At 35.7% G+C, this 19984-nt stretch overlaps 1 protein-coding gene across 8 annotated transcripts in view; it reads right to left on the bottom strand.

Annotated features, from left to right (window-relative positions):
• The window catches only part of FUT8 (fucosyltransferase 8), a 495007-nt gene that overhangs the window by 91511 nt on the left and 383512 nt on the right, over positions 1 to 19984 (bottom strand). For all 8 annotated transcript variants that reach the window (XM_065941788.1, XM_065941787.1, XM_065941792.1 and 5 more), the window contains 3 exons: positions 16374 to 16489; positions 16098 to 16260; positions 77 to 191 (listed from right to left, as the gene is read on the bottom strand). In XM_065941788.1, the coding sequence (XP_065797860.1) occupies positions 77 to 191; positions 16098 to 16260; positions 16374 to 16489 (394 nt within the window). The remainder of the gene's footprint in view (positions 1 to 76; positions 192 to 16097; positions 16261 to 16373; positions 16490 to 19984) is intronic.

Genomic DNA, 19984 nt, shown 5'->3' with positions numbered 1-19984 from the left:
CCAGCAGCAGCTCTTAGTTTTAATGTTTCTCCTTCTATTTTTCACTCAAATTTATTCATTAACCTAACCTTCTTACCTGAAGATACGTTATTCTCCGCTGCACCAGCTCTGTCAGATCTTTGGCCTCTTTTTCCCGCCAATCACCTGCTCCATCTGTTTGACTGAGGTAGTATAAATCCGTCATTATAGACCTATAAAAACCAAACAACAATGGGGGTCTAACTTATTTGTACTTCATTTGTACAGGATTATACAAAATCATAAGATAAGATGAGTCAAATTCTTCATAAAGATTGATGCTCATGCTGATGCTGACACTTATCTTTTATTTTCTATCAAGATTGAAATTCAACAATTTAGTTTCTAGAATCCAAGATTCATTCCTACAGTAAATCTTTACTATTGAGAAAAACAACTCTTTTTTTCTAGGCCAGTTACGTGTACTTGTATCTCAACACAGAGCACTTCAGAGATTAGGGAGAAGTGGATATCTACAGCAAAGAAACAGGCAGATTAACATAAGGGAGAGAAATACGTTGGTGCCATTATTTGAATATTACCTTTTGTTCCCTCTATTGTCACCTTCAGTCCCCTCTTAAATTTCCTCTTCATACGTGGAAAAAGATGAGAGGAAAATCTTGGCACAACTCTGACACAATAGTTGAAACCAAAGGTCAGCAAACATTTTTCTATAAAGGGCCAGATAGTAAATATTTTAGGCTTCCTGGGCTTCTGCTGCTTTTGAAGCAGGAAAGCTGCCATGGACAATACACAGGGAAAAAAAAAAATGGGTGTATGTTCCAATAAAACTTTATTCACAAAACCAGGCTATGAGCCAGATTTGGCCCTTGGCCCATAATTTGACAATTCTTGGTCTAAATTAATAAAATTATTGTTAAGATACTTTGCCATTCTGCATAGAATTGGTAGTGTCAATTAAAACATGCTGAATTTCCTGCAAAGTAAACTAAAATGCTCAGTATACTAGGTAAGAGAAACTTGATGGCTGGTGCAGATGGTTTTATTTACATTACATTAAATACAAGCTATGACCTACCTTTACCAATAAAGAAAAGTAAAAAGCAAGTCTCCTCTTTCTCTAACAACTCTCAACAACCTATCAGCAAATACTGAAACAGGTTCTGACCAAGCATTACCATTGGCACTGCTATCAACTGAGTCACCATCTTCTCTCACCTGAATTGTTACAGTAACCTCTGAACAGGTCTCTCTGCTTCCACCTTTGCCAATCTCTACAGTCTGTTCTCAACATAGCAGCCAGATCCTGTCAAAATGCCAGTCAAATGATGTTATACTTTTGCTCTTATGAACTGGCTCTTCATCTCACTCAGTCAAACTCAAAGTTATTACTTTGAACTACAAGGCCCCAGACAATATGGCCTCCTTTACCTCTTTGATCTCATTCCTACTACTGTCCTCATTGTGGACTCTATTTCAGCCACATAATCTTGTTATTAACCCCAGAACATGTCAGCCTTGTTCCTACTTCAGGGTCTTGCATTTGCTCTTCTCGCTCCTGGAATGTTGCTTTCCCAGATATTCATACACAAGGCTCACCCAAATGTCCTTTAAATCTGTGCTCACTTTCTGTTTTAAAAGTCTTTCCAGACTCTCACTTAAAAATTCAACACCCAGTTACCATCACATCCCTTGATTCTCCTTCTTTTCCTTCCCTGCTTTATTTTTCTCCAAGCAATTATCATCTTTTGATATATATCATTTACTTCTTTATTTTATTATCTTCGTCCAACTTCTAGAACTTAAGCTCCATGGAAGCAGAGTACTTTTTAAACCTGCCAACCACCATAAATCAGCCTATAGAACAGTGCTGATCACATAGAAAATGTCCAGTAGACATTTTTGAATAGATAATTAAATGAAAAAGTAGCAAAAAATTCTTCAAGAACTTTAGATGAGATAATATTGATAATTTTTATTCTTTCACAAATCCAATTTTGTGCTAGAGAACTTCTGGGAATAATCCTTAACTAGTTATAACTCCAGTTTTACTTCTTCACCACATTTTGTATTAACTCTTCCGTTGAGAGAATGCTTATTAAGTATGTACTATTTGTTTCTGAAAATTATAAAATTAGACATTTATTACTATTTATCAGAAAAGTATGGTCCTTGAGAAACTCAGAGATTAGGGGTACCCACCCCACACACAGCTGAAAATGCATATAACTTTTTGATTCTCCCAAAGGTTAACTACTAATAGCACTACTGTTGACCAGAAGCCTTACTGAGTACATAAACAATATTAACACGTATTTTGTATGTTACACATACAACAAATATCAAAGCAAGGGGTCCAGGGTACAAAAATGTGGACACCATTCCCTGTAAATATGCAAATCAGAAAGATTCCAAATCAGAGGAGAAAAAGCTTTGAGAGCCAGATAGGTCTCTCAGTTTGGGGTCTATCTCTTACTAGCCTTTTTTTTTTTTTTGACATCTTTGAGATATAGTTACTTCATTTTAAAATAAGTATTATAATACCTGCCATATAGTTTTTTAATACCTGCCATAGTTTTTTAAAGGCTTAATGATAATATAAACAAAGTAGTAATATATGTGGTGGCTGCTTAATGCAGACTGAACATCTGTGGTCCCCTTAAATGCATACACTGAAACAATGTCCAGTGTGATGGTATTCAAGAGTCGGACCTGTGGGAAGTGCTTAGGTCACGAGAGTGGAGCCCTTGTAAATGAGATGAGTGCTCTTATAAAACAGACCCAACAGAACTCTCTAGCCTCTCTGCCACATTGATGGCATGGTGAGAAGGCAACCTCTATGAAGCAGAAAGAGGTCATTCATCAGACACCAAATTAGCCAGTATCTTGATCTTGGACTTCTTAGCCTCCGTAATTGTGAGAAATAAATCTCTGCTGTTCATAAGCCATGCATCTGTGGTATTTTTGTCACAGTAACCCAAATACACTAAGACACTGCTATTTATGCAAGAATGACTCAGAGAGTTGCTTCAGAGCTTTTACCTTGTGTCTGAGGAGGACCTACTAATGATTCTAAGAGGAAGGATCCATTGGGTATGAGGATGACAGTATATGTGGGACTAATGGCCAGTCAGAAAAATGACCTAATAGTCAGTGCTTTATAACACCCTTAAGAAAGGGACTGATAAGTAAGGACTCATTTAACAGATAATGAAACCAGCCCTTAACAACTGTGACTTCTGTAGGAGTATACGACAGCCTCAGTTCTCTTTTATTCCTGGTTCTTAACTAAATGATAAACCATTTAGGAACAAAGAAACGGTAGCCCACTGGAAAAATTAAAGTTTTATTTACTGTCATAGAAAACCATCAGAACTACATATAATACACAGAGAATATCTGGTAATAGACCCTTTGAGTAAAGCAAAACTATTAATAATATACAAATAAAAATTCAAAATCATAGCTACAGTTTAGAATATTCAACCAACTAAGAGTTGAATAGTTTTATATAATGCTTTGGAATAACAGGGTCTTCTGTTAACTATTTCAGGCATTGTTCAATGTGTCAACATTATTCATGCACAGGACACTTCACAGTTTGACTATTTCCATGTTTACCCTTTTAAAATAGGGCAAGAATCTAATACGTGATGCTTTATCTATTTTTATACTTATTATTGCAATCTAAGATTCAAAACACTTCTTTTCATTGAAAGAGCAATTTTAGTTGGAAAAAACCTATCTACAACTTAATGCCTCCCTAAGAAATTAACTTACAGTCTTATACACTGAACAGAGGTTCAGGTTTTTTTCAGATTACAAAACTCAGGCCCCTATGGACTATCACGTAGCCTACAATATCATTTTATAGTTGCTAGGGGAAAAGTCACCACTCGTATGAAATTGTGTGACTTGATCATGCAAACAGGAGATGTCTTTAACTATAATGGTGTTATAGGGCTGTTGAATTTTATTTAAATTATTTTCTCAGTTTTATAATGCCTCTTTTCCATTACTCTCATATTATTTTTCACATTTCATAGGTTTCATCATATCCAAACACAGTCATTTGCTTTTTCCTACCCATTAAAGAGGAGTAATCACAATTTTTATTGCAAATCTCAACTTTAAAAAACAATGTTGGTTCTGGAGAGGTAATACAGTGGGATAAATAATCAGTCTATCAGCAAATGTCAAAGGAATAAAGGAAATTCAATATGCTCCATGGCGTTACATTAAAGATAAACATACACACAGACAAATAGCAATACATTTCACAACAATCACTATACAGTCTCAAGCAGGTAAAAACTACATCAGGTATAATTTAGAGGGGAAAATTCTTTGAAATATAAACATTGGCAAGGTTTATGCTTTCATGTCATAGTAATCAAATCATTACTTCACCACTGGGAATGAAAGCTGATCTCTGTATTTTTTAATAAATTAGAAAACATAAAGGTGAATGTTTTTATCAAGCTACATCAGTACTAAGTCTTAGCAATCAATTATTCATATTCATCTCAATCTCTGTCAAGAAAGTGGAATAACCAGTCTCAAAACTAGAAGACCAAAGACCAAAAAAAAAAAAAAAAAAAAGGGACACTAACTTTATATGATAATTCAGTCAGAATCACAAAATAAGTCACTCTACCCTTATAGTCAACTAAATTGAGCTTGCTTTGTAAATAGTTTTTTCCTGGCCTCCCCACGCAGATTACATAAAGAAGACAAGTACAGGAAATGACTCTAAATTCAACCTACAGTTGGCCCTTGAATAACACAATTTGAACTGTGCAAGTGGTCCAGTTATATGCAGGTTTTTAAAAACAAATATTGGAAAAAATTTTTCAGACTTGAGATGATTTGAAAAAACTCACAGATGAACCACATACTATGGAAATAGCAAAAGAATTCTTGAGAAAAAGATGTATCATAAATGTGTAAAATATATGCTGGTACTCATCCATAGGAATAAAGTGAATGATATTTAATATAAAATTAATAATGTGCTAGTTTTCTTACTGTTTTATAACTTTGCTTTCAAAGAATTATATTATTATAGAGTATTCCTTCTTCATAATTAGAGAAACTGCATATTAGCCTATTATCATAGGTTTTTTAAAAAATGTAATATTTCTAATACTGTGTTATGTATATGACCGTAAAACTGCTATAAAAATTTTATAACAATTCATTTATTATAGTCTAGGCTACCACAAAGCAATTATATTGATTATATTCCTCCTTTAAAGCAATCATTGTTGATACAGGTATAATATATGTATTGTTATAGCTGTAAATAAATGAATTTTTATGCAATCTTTTCAGTTTTGCTTTCTACTCTAATATGTATAATACCTGTAATGTTTTGTATCTTATAAAACAGTATAGATGTAGCTACTGAGAGACAATTCACCTTGTAAACAAAGGACATAAATTTCTGGTATCAATATAGTACAGTACTGTAAATGTATTTTCTTTATGATTTCCTTAATAATATTTCCTTTTCTCTAGTTTACTCTCACTGTTTGCAGATGATATGATCCTCTACATAGAAAACCCTAAAGACTCTACCAGAAAATTATTAGAGCTAATCAATGAATATAGTAAAGTTGCAGGATATAAAATTAACACACAGAAATCCCTTGCATTCCTATACACTAACAATGAGAAAACAGAGAAATTAAGGAAACAATACCATTCACCATTGCAACAAAAAGAATAAAATACTTAGGAGTATATCTACCTAAAGAAACAAAAGACGTATACATAGAAAACTATAAAACACTGATGAAAGAAATCAAAGAGGACACAAACAGATGGAGAAATATACCGTGTTCATGGATTGGAAGAATCAATATTGTCAAAACGGCTATACTACCCAAAAGCAACCTATAGAATCAATGCAATCCCTATCAAGCTACCAACGATATTTTTCACAGAACTAGAACAAATAATTTCACAATTTGCATGGAAATACAAAAAACCTTGAATAGCCAAAGTAATTTTGAGAGAGAAGAATTAAACTGGAGGAATCAACCTGCCTGACTTCAGACTCTACTACAAAGCCACAGTCATCAGGACAGTATGGTACTAGAACAAAAACAGAAATCTAGGTTACTTAATTGTAAGACTACAGTACATAATATTGATACACAATATACAAAGCACGGCTTAATCAACTGTTTACGTTATCAGTAAGGCTTCTGGTCAACAGAAGGTTATATATTAGTGACATTTTGGGGAAGTCAAAATGTGAATTTTTGATGTGCAATGGATTGGAGTCCCAAACCTCCACATTTTTAAAAGGGTCAACCTGTTACCCAAAGACATGAGGATATTCAAACAGAAAGATTCAGTTTCCCAGCCCATTACAAGAAAACATAGTGCCTGAAAAACCATTCCACAGAAACTCTGGATTTTCAGTGACTTCATCCTAAAATCAAATCTCCTAGAAGTGTCCAAAAGCTGATAATCTGGCTGACTTGGTTTTGACCATGAAGATTACCAAAAATCTAGGAGGTGGATGGTGAATCTAAAGTCCTGAGGTATTAAAGCCTGGGAAATATTAATACAAATCCAGGCAAAGAACCAGCAGAACAGCACTGGTCATTTGAGGGTAGAATACACATGTCTGAAGATAAGTGATACACCAGACAAACATCTGTGACTCATAGCTGACAAATATCAAACCCTTCTTCCAAAGCTGGCCTGCATTTATATTCTTTATGCTTGCTGTTAATTTTCCTATTTTTATACATATTAATATTCACAAAACTGTTTTTAAATGTTCAAGTCTCTCTCAATTATGCCAATGAAGAACCACAAGCAGAGTATTGTTTATACCTGATTCAAAATGCTGAAGAGGGAAACTCCCCCCAACAGCTGGCACAGAAGATGTAATTCAAACCCAAGGTGAAGGAACTGGCATTTATTAAAGCAAATGTGACTAAGGGAAGGTATACCATGAAACCTAATCCACAGGTCAATATGCATCAGGTGTAATACTTTGGTTTGCTCCTGGGACAGAAGCAAACAGTGCAAAGGATAAAACTGTGAGCAGAAGACAGACAGGCAAACAGTGCTCCCACTACCTCCCATGTTGTCTCAGGAGGAATTTTAGAATACCACCATTCTGACATCCCACACAGGCATACAGGAGTCCAGAAGGGCAGCAATAAAAACAGCTCATACCACCACATAGGGCAATAATTATGCTATTTGGTGAGTGAGGTCCACTAGGCTTATGTTTAGGTTTCAGACCTTGAAATTCTTCCTGTTGAGCACTGTGACAATCTCCCCTTAACAGTGCCTTCCTTGCAAGATCTAGGAATTTTCTATATCTATCCCCTATGGGACTTTCCTTGGGCAGGTCTGACTACAGTCTACCAGATCCTACAATGTGTTAGTAATTGTGGAAAGCGTTTTATATATTTTCCCACATTTAATCATCACAATGCTACTAGTGCAGGAATTATATCTCCATGTGTGGAAGAGAAAAATAAAGCTCAGAGAAGTATTTAGCAATTAAGAGAAAGAAATTTAGATAGAACAGCTCTGCTACTTAATTGCATAAGCTATCTAAATTCTCTAGGCCTAAGTATAGCTTTTTTGTAAAATAAGGAGGCTTGCCACATAGTATTGCTCATGCGTGCTCAGTCATGTCTGACTCTTAGCAACCCCTTAGACTATAGTCCGCCAGGCTCCTTGTCCATGGAATTTTCCAGGCAAGAATACTGGAGTGGGTTGCTGTTTCCTTCTCCAGGGTATCTTCCTGACCCAGGGATCAAACCTGTGTTTCTTGTGTCTCTTGTTATGTTGATAAAACAAGAAAATGAACAGAGAGCCTTTATCACAGTGACTGGCATATAGGAAATCCTTAGTAAATTAAGTATTTTTAATGTAAAAAAAAATTTTGAGCTTGGAAACCACACCCAAGGAAATGTAAGGGTGGGTCAGGCAAAACAAGAGTTAGGGCCACTAGATGAGACACGCTTTTCCACCAGATTCTTCTTTCAATGCAAATTTTATTTCAGGAGAGAATGTTTCCTTACAGAAGATGGAGAATCACAATCCAGCTGATAGAAATTCAGTAACAAGCTGAATAAGAGTAACTTTATATGACAATGTCTCCCTTTGCCCAAGGATATTAAGAGGAATGTTCTAGTATCACTTAAATTCCTTAGTAGGAAAACAATTATACAAAAACATTTGCCCAAAGATACTAAAAACTGGAGAAATATCTACATTCCAGCTTCATGTAAGAATCAAAACACATGTGAAGAAAATTAAGATTATGTATATAATAAAATAAAACACAAAGAATGATAGAGTTGGAGGTTCACAAAACTTAACTATTCAAGAATGAAGATTTCAGTTCTTGGACCTTTCAAAGACAGTTGAGGAGAGTCTACTTTATAAAGAGAGGGAAAAAAAATAAGCTATTGGACCACAATGGTTATGACTAGCAATTCTGATCAAATAAACCTGTGAGATATTAACTTACCAATATTCCTCTATAACCAGTCAGATACCACACCCCTTGCCTGATTTGAAGTTATTTTTGTTACATATTCCCCTACACACAGTAGCAAAAAGCTAATCAGCTTAATTAGTCATAAGTATCATTCATCATTTGGGAAACATAGCTGTTCTCAGTCTTAGCAAAGCTGCTTTACAAATCACTGGTAATGAGATGATGCAAACCATGCAGGAGCAATGAGACTGCTACTTTACTAGGCTGCTTCTCAGTAGTTTCAGTCAACTTAACTGAGAAATAGCTCATCAGTTCTGTGAGCCCTCCTGTCCTTTAATAATTGGTATGATTTAAAATAAAAAAGAAGCAACTCCAGTTAACTATTTCATAAACTGGTGTCTGGCACCATAAAGATGGCAAAAAGAGCCAAAGCAACAACGATTAAGTGAAATGTATTTCTGAACAAGCAAAAAGTGTGCCAAGATAAAACTTTTCATGGTATCCTCAGAAACTAATGGCCAAATCTAAAAATCATAAATCTAAGCACTGAACATAAAACTATTACATAAGTAATCAAGTCATAATGACAAAAATAATCATTCTAAACTGCTGATTTCCCTTTTGCTATTTCAAAGAGGCCAGGGTCAATTCATGATCAATGATATCAGAAGCATCAAGTAAATACAATGTTATTACTATGAAGCATGGTCACATAGAATCATTAGAATGATCATCAACTGAAAGATCAAATGATATTAATGCTTGAGATCAATATACCAGGTAATAATACTATTCTACTCTGTATTTATTTATTATACCATCAGCCCCTCTAAATTCTTAAAAAATAAAAACTCCTAAAAGTCAAAGAATATTATTAATTAACTAGCTCCCAAGTAACAGGCTAATCAGGTCAACAGCATTTTGCTAAAAATCTCAGGAGAGCTAAAACCCACATGACATTTGGAATCCAGGCTGCACTAATGGTAGGTATTTTGAGTAATGAACAATGAGAGTCACATTCTAGAAAAGAAATGTGGTCCCCTCACTAAAAGAAACAGCATCAAGTGGGGAGCAAAAGAAAAGTTTTTTTCCCCACAGTTTACTGATAAGGCGCACCAACATATAAAGACATGATTTTTTCTAAGAAACTTAACACAGCCTCTATCAGTGGTGAACCAATAAAGAGAACCAGGGATTCTGTAAAGCCTTTGTTCTCGAAGACCAACAGTATCACTTAGGAAGATGTTAGAAATGCAAATTTCTCGGGCCCCACTCCAGGCTTACTGAATCAGAAACTCTGAGGATGGGATACAGTAATCCGTATTTTAAGACACCTTCTAGGTGCTCTTGATGCCTTGCTGAAACTTGAAAAAGACTTAGGGTAATGGCGACACACAAAAATTCTTAAGAATTGGCACTGAGCACTTTTGACTTCCCCCATTGACTTTCTAATTTACCTATACGTTGAGAAGAGACTGTTATGAGATATGCCACTATTTATCAGATGATAAGTACTGAATTTCAAATATCTTCATAATATCTATGACCATGACTTTACGAGTTAAAAATGTTTAGAAATTAAAATTTTTCTACTTAGTATGACAGTTGAAGACATTAGCAATATTTGTGATATACTCAACATTTAGTGTTTTATATTAGGGTTCTAGGAAATTTATTCACTGAATAAGGAGTTCTGCTCTTAGAATGGACTTATTTAAAATATACTTTCCATAATAACATTGCTATAACCCATTCATATTGTTCACACAAATAAAAAGAAATCTAATATACACTAATAAACATATACAAAAGGACTTCTGATTTATATACTTTCAATATGGTATATTACTCTTTGAAGAATTAAAATGAAAGATGTGCAATTTCACTTATCATATTAAACTATAAGACCTAAGAGACAATAAAAACTGAGTATGAAAAAATGTGTAAAAACAACAAAGGATACATATTTTTTCCTTTTCAATATTAAACTGAATTTCCAGTTTCATCTGTAAAATAAATAGATTGGAACCAAGAGCTCACAGTCATCAAAAGAAAATAATGTTCCATATTCATTTTACTTTTTTCTCCTCTTCTTTGAAGGAAGAGTAGCATTATGGGATAAAACATAAAATCTAAACTAGTTCTCTGACTCTAACAACCCTAAGTTTATGATAAGCCAAAGCGGGTTTTTTCCCCCCCTCAATTTCCACATATTTTTAGATGTATTTAAAAAATTACTGAGCACAGGGTCGATGAAATATAAACAAATGATCAGATATATTTGGTAAGCAACATTATTTTTTATCATTCACATTCAAAGAAAGTTCATACTTCATTGCTTAGAATCAGAATTACACTGCAAATTGGAAACACTGTCTTTTTAGTGATTGATGGATAACTGCAGTCTCATGACTACTTTTAGATACAGGGATCACTTAAATCCTCTAAAGTAAATCAAACATGGAGTCAAGGGCACGGAGTACAAAAATACAGAATGTCAGGTTTTCTTCTGGTCCCACAGGCTTCCTTTCAGCATGACTCTGATAACACGTTAGATGCCCACCTCCAATTCCTCCCCTATATACTCCGTGATTTCTAACAGATACTGTTTTGCAGCATCCACTGTTAAAATCAACTGGGACTTTATACTTAGAGGTAAATGACTTTTCTCCTGTAACTTACCCTTCATACCTTTTGCAATTCTCAATTACAAGAGAATATTTTGACCTCAGTTATATAATTTTCTTTAGTTGCACAAAATTAATAAATGTTTCAATGGAATAGGATTTTGTTTTTGCACAGGGTGCAAAGTCGAGTGTGAAATAATCAAAGAATGCGTATACTAAATAAAAAAGACATAACTTATTGAACGCAAACTAAGTAATGATTGCTTAGCACTGCAGGGTAGAGAAGGTATTGAATTTAGAGTTCCAGGCATCAGGAGACTACACTTTGTCAGGGAAAAAAATCAAATTACTAAATAAGAAACAATGATCTCCATTTATAAAAGCTATCCTTCCAGCAAAATACAAAGTCCTCAATTACTTCTGAGTCCCCCATCTCCCTACACTGGATCAGTCACCAAGATCTGAGACTTCTGTTTTCCTCACATTTATCCCTTTCTATTCCTACTGCCAACTACCCATGTCCAGAAGCTCATTATCACTTACTTGGACTTCTGTAAAATCTTTCTAATTTCTTGACAACAGATTTTCCTTCACATGGCTCTCAGAAAGAGCTCTCTAAAATGCACCAGTAAGACTTGTATACAGAATAAAATGCAGAATACTTATAACTCAATAAAAAGACAATTCCCCAAAATCAAGCATGTGATTTAGAAAAGACACTATACCAAAGGTGATATATGGATGGCAATTAAGCACATTAAAAGATGCTCAACATTAGTAAGGAATTGCAAATTAAAACCATGATGATATACCACTACACTATTAGAATGGAGGGGAGAAAAAATAAAAACTGACAAAATCAAGGGCAACAAGATATGGAACAACTGGAAATCTTACACATTGCTGGTGAGAATACAAAGCTTGGTGATGTCTTACATAATTAAACATACACTCCATATCAGTTCAGTTCAGTTCAGTCGCGTCTGACTCTTTGCGACCCCATAAACCACAGCATGCCAGGCCTCCCTGTCCATCACCAACTCCCAGAGTCCACCCAAACCCATGTCCATCGAGTCAGTGATGCCATCCAGCCATCTCATCCTCTGTCGTCCCCTTCTCCTCCTGCCCTCAATCTTTCCTAGCATCAGGGTCTTTTCAAATGAGTCAGCTCTTCACATCAGGTGGCCAAAGTATTGGATTTTCAGCTTCAAAATCAGTAACAATGAACACCTAGGATTGATCTCCTTTAGGATGGACTGGTTGGATCTCCTTGCAGTCTACGGGACTCTCAAGAGTCTTCTCCAACACCACAGTTCAAAAGCATCAATTCTTCGGTGCTCAGCTTTCTTTATAGTCCAACTCTCACATCCATACATGACCACTGGAAAAACCATAGCCTTGACTAGACGGACCTTTGTGGACAAAGTAATGTCTCTGCTTTTTAATATGCTGTGTAGGTTGGTCATAACTTTCCTTCCAAGGAGTAAGCGTCTTTTAATTTCATGGCTGCAATCACCATCTGCAGTGATTTTGGAGCCCAGAAAAATAAAAGTCAGCCACTGTTTCCACTGTTTCCCCATCTATTTGCCATGAAGTGATGGGACCAGATGCCATGATATACTCCATATATGACCCATCAAACCCATTCCTGTGTATTAATCCAAAAGAAATAAAAACATGTTTCCACAAAAACATATGTATTAATGTCTACAGTAGTTTCGTATATACATAATCACCAAAAAATAGAAAACTCAAGTGTCCTTCAACTGCTGAATGGATAAACCAACTGTGGTACATCCATACTATGCTTATTACTTAACCATAAAAAGGAATGAACTACCAGTACACAAAACAGCATGTGTGAATCCCACATGTATTATACCAAGTGAAAGAAACCAGACTCAAAAATCTACATAGTATGATCCCATTTACATAAAATTCTGGAAAAGGGAAAATTATAGGGACAGGGTACAGATTTGGTGACTATAAGGGACTGGAGTTGGGGGTGGGAAGGTGCTGACTATAAAGGAGCAGAAGGAATTCTCCTAGGGCAGTAGCAATTCCGTACCTTGATTGCAGTGGTGGTTACAAAACTAGGAGCATTTGTCAAAACCCACAGAACTACAGACTACATTATGTACATTTCACTGTAAATAAATTATGACACAATAAAGTTTATTTAGAAAGTAAAAAAAAAAGAGATCAGAGTTTCTATGGGAACAGAATTTTAACACATAAAGAAAGCCATTCTGAAAAAACAAAAGCCCATAAGTAATTTTGCTATAACTGATGTCTTTCTGAACAAAAAAATGATGAGTGATTCAAAGGGAAATCTGAACAAGAAAACTGATAGACTCAACCTCTAACTAATTTTTCAGAGAACATAGACGTTCAGTCCAGAGACTATAGACTATAATTTGGGCCAGCATAAAAAGAAAACAGGGATTTTGTGTAGAGACAAAGGTCTGTTTTAATTCTTATACTTAAAGATCTTGAAAATTAACAGTAAGATGGCATATGCGACATACATACAAATCCTCTCTATTGTACATTTACATTTGTAAATAACTTTAAAGGTTATTTCTCTAATTTTTGGTTGTCCTTTGTTCAGTATTTATAAACAGTATTCTAATCCGGCTGCCTCAAGTTAAATTACTACCCTGTGAAGTTGTATCCTAAGTTCATTATAAGTTCTGCTTAAGAGAGCAAAAGAAACTGGGTATTTTGGGTCTCCTGCCTTTTTTGTTTTCAGCAAAATATTATTACTTAACATTTACTTAAAGGTAGTGTCAAGAAACAAAATGTATTTAAGATTGAACTCAACTCACAAAAAAATTAACATTGATTTACATCAACTTTTCAGGGCCCAACATTTTTTTATTTCCACATATTTTTTCAATTCCTACATACAGCCACAGAACCTAAGCACAAAATAATTTTTAAATAATTATTTTAATTTGGAAAAGGCCAAAAAATAAAAAGGTATCACCAACTCGATGGACATGAGTTTGAGCAAGCTCTGAGAGTTGGTGATGGACAGGAAAGCCTGGCGTGCTGCAGTCCATGGGGTTACAAGAGTTGGACACAACTGAGCTACTGAACTGAACTGAAAAAATTAAATTTTCAAGTAATTAAATCACTCAAACTTTAAAATTAAATATTCTATCAGAAGAGTCAAAATTTATCCTTTAAAATACCATATAGTGTGCCCAACTCAAATCCTCTTCAGATCTGCATTTTCCTAAAAAACTGCAATAAGCAAAGCACACAAGCACAAAGCTCCAATTAACAGAACCTTGGTGCCCAGAATCAGCTTAGGGTGGAGACGCACTAAGGACAGAATCAGTCCATATTTGGTTTAAGGGCTAAGTATGACCTGACTGCAAGTTAGGCAAAAATTTCACAGGGACTGCTGAATCTGTGACCTAGTAAATCAATGCCCCTTGAAATTTATGCTCTTAAACTGCTAAAGAGTATGTACGGATGTGAGAGTTGGACTGTGAAGAAGGCTGAGCACCGAAGAATTGATGCTTTTGAACTGTGGTATTGGAGAAGACTCTTCAGAGTTCCGTGGACTGCAAGAAGATCCAACCAGTCCATCCTAAAGGAGATCAGTCCTGGGTGTTCATTGGAAGGACTGATGCTGAAGCTGAAACTCCAATGCTCCTGGAGTAACAGGCCACCTCATGCGAAGAGGTGACTCGTTGGAGAAGACCCTGATGCTGGGAGGGATTGGGAGTAGGAGGAGAAGGGGACAACAGAGGATGAGATGGTTGGATGGCATCACTGACTCGATGGACGTGAGTTTGAGTAAACTCCGGGAGTTGGTGATGGACAGGGAGGCCTGGTGTGCTGCAATTCACGGGGTTGCAAACATTCGGATGTGACTGAGCGATTGAACTGAAATGAAACTGCTATAGATTCACTAATACTAAAATAAGTCCAATAAACTGACAGATTTTATTTGTAATTTCATTTAAAACAGCAAAGCAATATTTCAAAATAACTACAATATTGCTGATATGTTAATATATATGAATCTCTAGGTTGTGGGGTAATTCTTCTCCTCTTCACAGTGGTAGGCTGTGCTAATACAACAATTTTTCTTTTATTGTTCACTAATGAGACAGTAATTGCCATCAGAATCCCACTGGGAATATAGACTTGCAAATATAATAGGCCTACAGACAGGTTTTACATATCTATAAAGATTCTTGGATACATTTTGTTCTGCATGAACACACCAGACCAAAATGTGTCCTTTGCCACGGAAGATAAACTCCACATTTTCAGAATGTGCAAACAGGAGAAACAAATTTAACTAGGCAGATTTTAGGTTCTTCTTTTTAGCAACTAGATGGAAGAGCAATTAACAGAATGCTCCTTTTTATCAAAAACTTATTAACCTTTCTCTAGAAATCTTAAAAAGCTGCTAAAGTTTTCAGTGTTTCAATTCAAAACATAACTGCCAGCCTCAGTATGTGTTCCAATGAATGTACTGTAATGTAAATTGCACACTCCACTTCACATGTCAGTTGTATAACAAGGAGATTCAGGAAGATATTTTAATGTATTGCTAGCTGACTAAGCACTACCTTTGGATTTTAGTCAGGGCATAAAGATTTCTAGAAATTCATTTAAAATAATATTTTTTGGTGGTAAACTACATTCGGTGATTATCGTCTATTGAGCCCTCAGGCACTCTACTGTTTCTAAACATTCAGTTCAGTTGTTCAGTCATGTCCAACCTTTGCTACCCCATGAACCGCAGCACACCAGGCCTCCCTGTCCATCACCAACTCCTGTAGCCTACCCAAACTCATGTCCTTTGAGTTGGTGATACCATCCAACCATCTCAGACTCTATCGTCCCCTTCTTCTGCTGCCCTCAATCTTTCCCTGCATGGAAGGTATCATTTACCATTCAGCAGGGAAATTAACAAAGGTTTCCATTTCCCATTCTTAGATTATAATCTTTACTAAGTCCCAAATGAAATGTAAAGGAAGTACCTTTCATGATGTCCCAAATCTGACAGAAATTCATCGGCATGTCTTTGGAGTTCATTTCCTTCTAAATTCTTTAGTTTCTTCAACTCACTTTGTAAAAAAAACCAAAGTTCTTTAGCTCCATTTTCAATCCTCCTCCTTAGGATTTCATGATCCTTCCCCAAACCTGTTGTCAAGCAATAGAGAGTATTAGCATTTCCAACATTCTGATGAAAGGATACTTTCAATTATTTGTACTAATATCAGTACATTGAAGAGAAACAATGTATGATTACCTACCATTTCTAGTTTGTTTCTTATAATTTTCAATCTGTTCTTTGGCCTTCACAAGCTGCTCTTCTAAAGCACGAATCCTTCCTGAAGCTGGTCCCTGATCAATGGGGCCTTCTGGTATTCTGTAGTTAAAGGAAGAAAATGTAAACATTTAGCTTATACGTTATGCAAGAAAATACATGCTTACTTTGCTAAAACATATTTATTGATAACTCTAGAAGTCACTGGACCATAACACATATTAGAAGTACCAAATGAAATTTTCCCTACAAAGGTAAGGTTAAGACATAAACACTGGAAAGATACTGAACACAGAAAAAAATAATCTAGCTCAGAGATGTATGATCTCTGAAGAATTAAGGAAACTTTAGAACTGTCACCTAAAAACTCATCATACTACACACCATTAGTGCCAAAGTGATCAATTCTTTCACTAGTGTTGAGAACAAAGTTGAAGGAGAGGGTGACAAAAAGCCTTAAAAGGAGTACAAAAGCATGTAATTGAAAATGTGTCTATGTTCAAATATCAAATGCAAATTATGTCTAAATTAATCACAATATCAGGCCAAGTAAACCTGTGCTCCAGTTCATGAACTTATACCCTTAGATTACTAAGCATTGGTTTTACAAGGAAGGGAAAGACAAGAATAGAAGATGAAGAATATCAGAAAAAACACCTGACGGTTAATGTCCTGTTTATGTTGGGAATGAAAACTACCAGTCAACAATATAAAATGTTGGAACATAGCAGAGGAACTCCAGGATTTCTTGCTTATATTATCAACCTGTACAACTTTTTTCCAAACTGTACTTACTTCTAACATATTTTGTTTTTATGTGACTTTTGACAGTATTCTATACTCCAATTTTGCCATAAAAGATATTCACATCCTAATCCTGGAATCTGTAATGCTATCTTAGGTGACAGAAAACTATATGTGTGATTAAGGATCCTGAGAAGGGGAAATAGGCTTGGATTACCCAAGTGAGCCATAAATTGTAACCACAAGTGTTCCTATAAGAGGGGAGTAGAAGGAAATTTTATTACAAAAGAGGAGAAGGTCCTGCCTATTACTTTGAAGATGGAGGAATGGGTCATGAACAACAAATGCAAGAAAGGCATCTTTAGGAGCTGGTAAAGGCAAGGATAGATTCTCACCTGGAGTTTCTCTAGTGAATGTGGCCACACAGACACCTAGGTTTTGGCCCTATGTAACGCATTTCTGACTTCCCAAACTGTAAGAAAATAAATTTCTACTATTTTAAGCCAAAAAGTTTATGGTTATGTGTTACAGCAGCAATAGGAAACTAATACATACACACATATTTACATACATATATACAAATATGCATATATACTTTGGGAAAAATATTGAGGAGATTAAAAAAGGGCTGATTTTTTTCTTCCATAATCTATTTAAATGAGAAAATGTCTCTAAGTAGCTAGCACAGTGTCTGTCAATAAACCTTATCAGGACTACTGTATCTGGGCTCAGTCATTTTATTTATTTATTTTTTTTTTAATTATTTTATTAGTTGGAGGCCAATCACTTTACAACATTTCAGTGGGTTTTGTCATACATTGACATGAATCAGCCATATAGTTACACGTATTCCCCATCCCGTTCCCCCCTCCCACCTCCCTCAGTCATTTTAGAGATGAGCTGTAACCTTGAAATGCCTGGGATATCTATTTGTACCGTCGCAATCATTCCAGGAAAACAATTTTTAAACTATACTTGACAGAACTTAAATGTATATATCAACCTGATGAAAAAAGTAATTTAAAACTTTAATACCTTTTCTAGTATTTTTATATAACAGATAAAGCCAAATTAACTTCAGAATGAATGCTTAGTAAAGAAGCTCTTGTTACAGTTATAAAGAAAGAAAGAAAGTGAAGTTGCTCAGTCGTGTCTGACTCTTTGCGACCTCATGGACTGGAGCCTACCAGGCTCCTTCACCCATGGGATTTTCCAGGCAAGAGTACTGGAGTGGGTTGCCATTTCCTTCTTTAGGGGATCTTCCCAACCCAGGGATCGAACCCAGGTCTCTTGCACTGCAGGCAGACGCTTAACCATCTGAGCCACCAGGGAAGCTACAGTTAAACCGGAGTAAATAAAATATTCTATAATTTCACATGAAATTATATGCATTAACACTGAACAGAAGCAGAAAAGATAGTCATCCACTAATCGTGAATGTTCCAGGCTACAGAATTTGAATTTTAAAAAAAAAGCTTCATTTGTATACAAACAATAGAATAATGGTAAAATGAAGAGAGTTGTTAGGTGCACAATTACCCAATTTATGAGCACAAATACGTATACATTCATAAATGAGGCATTTCCTGGTACATAATTTTTAAAACTTGGCTCTTAATCGCTTTCTGAATTAGATGGCTGGTTTGTAGGAAATAATTTGAAAACAAAATAAAATTATCACCTCTTGTAATTTATTATGGCAGCAATATACCATAGGATTAGGATGTCCTTTTCCAGAATACATTTTAGTGATACAAAATTTCAGTCAGTTGAAAGATATGTCCAGGTTCTCCTTTTTATCTCATTTCTTCCTACTTTGATGGAATAATGTTAGGGGAAAACAGGCATGAAAAAACAGCATAAAGTCTTTTCAGCAGAGTTCCATTAAGTATTAAATCCCATCTAATTCTAATAGAACAGAAAAGAATTAGTGATTTATATTACATTATTATATGTAATAATGTAATCCAACTATGGATAAACTATAGATAAATAAAAGTAATAGAGAAGTCAATGCAAAAAATGAACACAATAAAGGCTTTTCTTTCCAAATCCCACACAGAAAAGAGTAAATCTGTAAGAACAATCTCTTCACCTGAACATTTAGGTAATTGAATGTTTTATTACATTCACTGTGCAGAAAGATATATAGAATATCTTCTGGCCAAGATGAAGTAACAGAGGTCAGATTTATCATTAAGCCTGGAACAAGTGAAAACCCAGGACAGGGAGGCCTGGTATGCTGCAGTCCATGGGGTCGCAAAGAGTTAGACATGACTTGGCAACTTAACAACAAGTGAAAACCCAGATAAAACATATGAAACAACAGTTTAATAAAACTGGAATCTGGAGAAAGATGGAGGGCAAAATAGGTGATTCTTGACTTCAGTACTCCTCAGGGAAAGAGTAACTAGCAACTATTCACAGACTAGATACCTTTTTGAAGATCCCGGAACGAAAGGCTGAGTATGAAGTATCTCCCCCAACCATAACAACTGAGAGAAAGAGCATGAGAAGAGCAAGAGGAGTGGTTTCACTCTGACCTCCCAACCCCCAACCCACGCCCCCCAGCTCAGTGCGGGGCTGCCCTGACGAGATCCCCTGGGCCTAAAGCTTCTCCTGCAGGAGAAGAGTGTAAGAGGACACGAAGCTTCCCCAGCATTCCAGATGCTTCCTGGGAGGCCCACTTAAGTACTTCATGGGGACTATTAGGAGAATCAGCTAAAGATAGAGAAGGAGGACGGGGCTCACAGCAGTCAGTGTGCAGATCTTGGCAGACTGCATTCCTACTAGCAGTTGGGCCTGAGCTGAGATCCTGACCAGCAACTCTGGCCACTTGCCGAGCTGAGCTTT

This window comes from Muntiacus reevesi, chromosome 7, assembly GCF_963930625.1.
Source record: "Muntiacus reevesi chromosome 7, mMunRee1.1, whole genome shotgun sequence".
Lineage (NCBI taxonomy): Eukaryota > Metazoa > Chordata > Mammalia > Artiodactyla > Cervidae > Muntiacus > Muntiacus reevesi.
The sequence above is the reverse complement of the archived record's forward strand: the minus strand, read 5'-3'. Positions and strand labels throughout refer to the sequence as shown.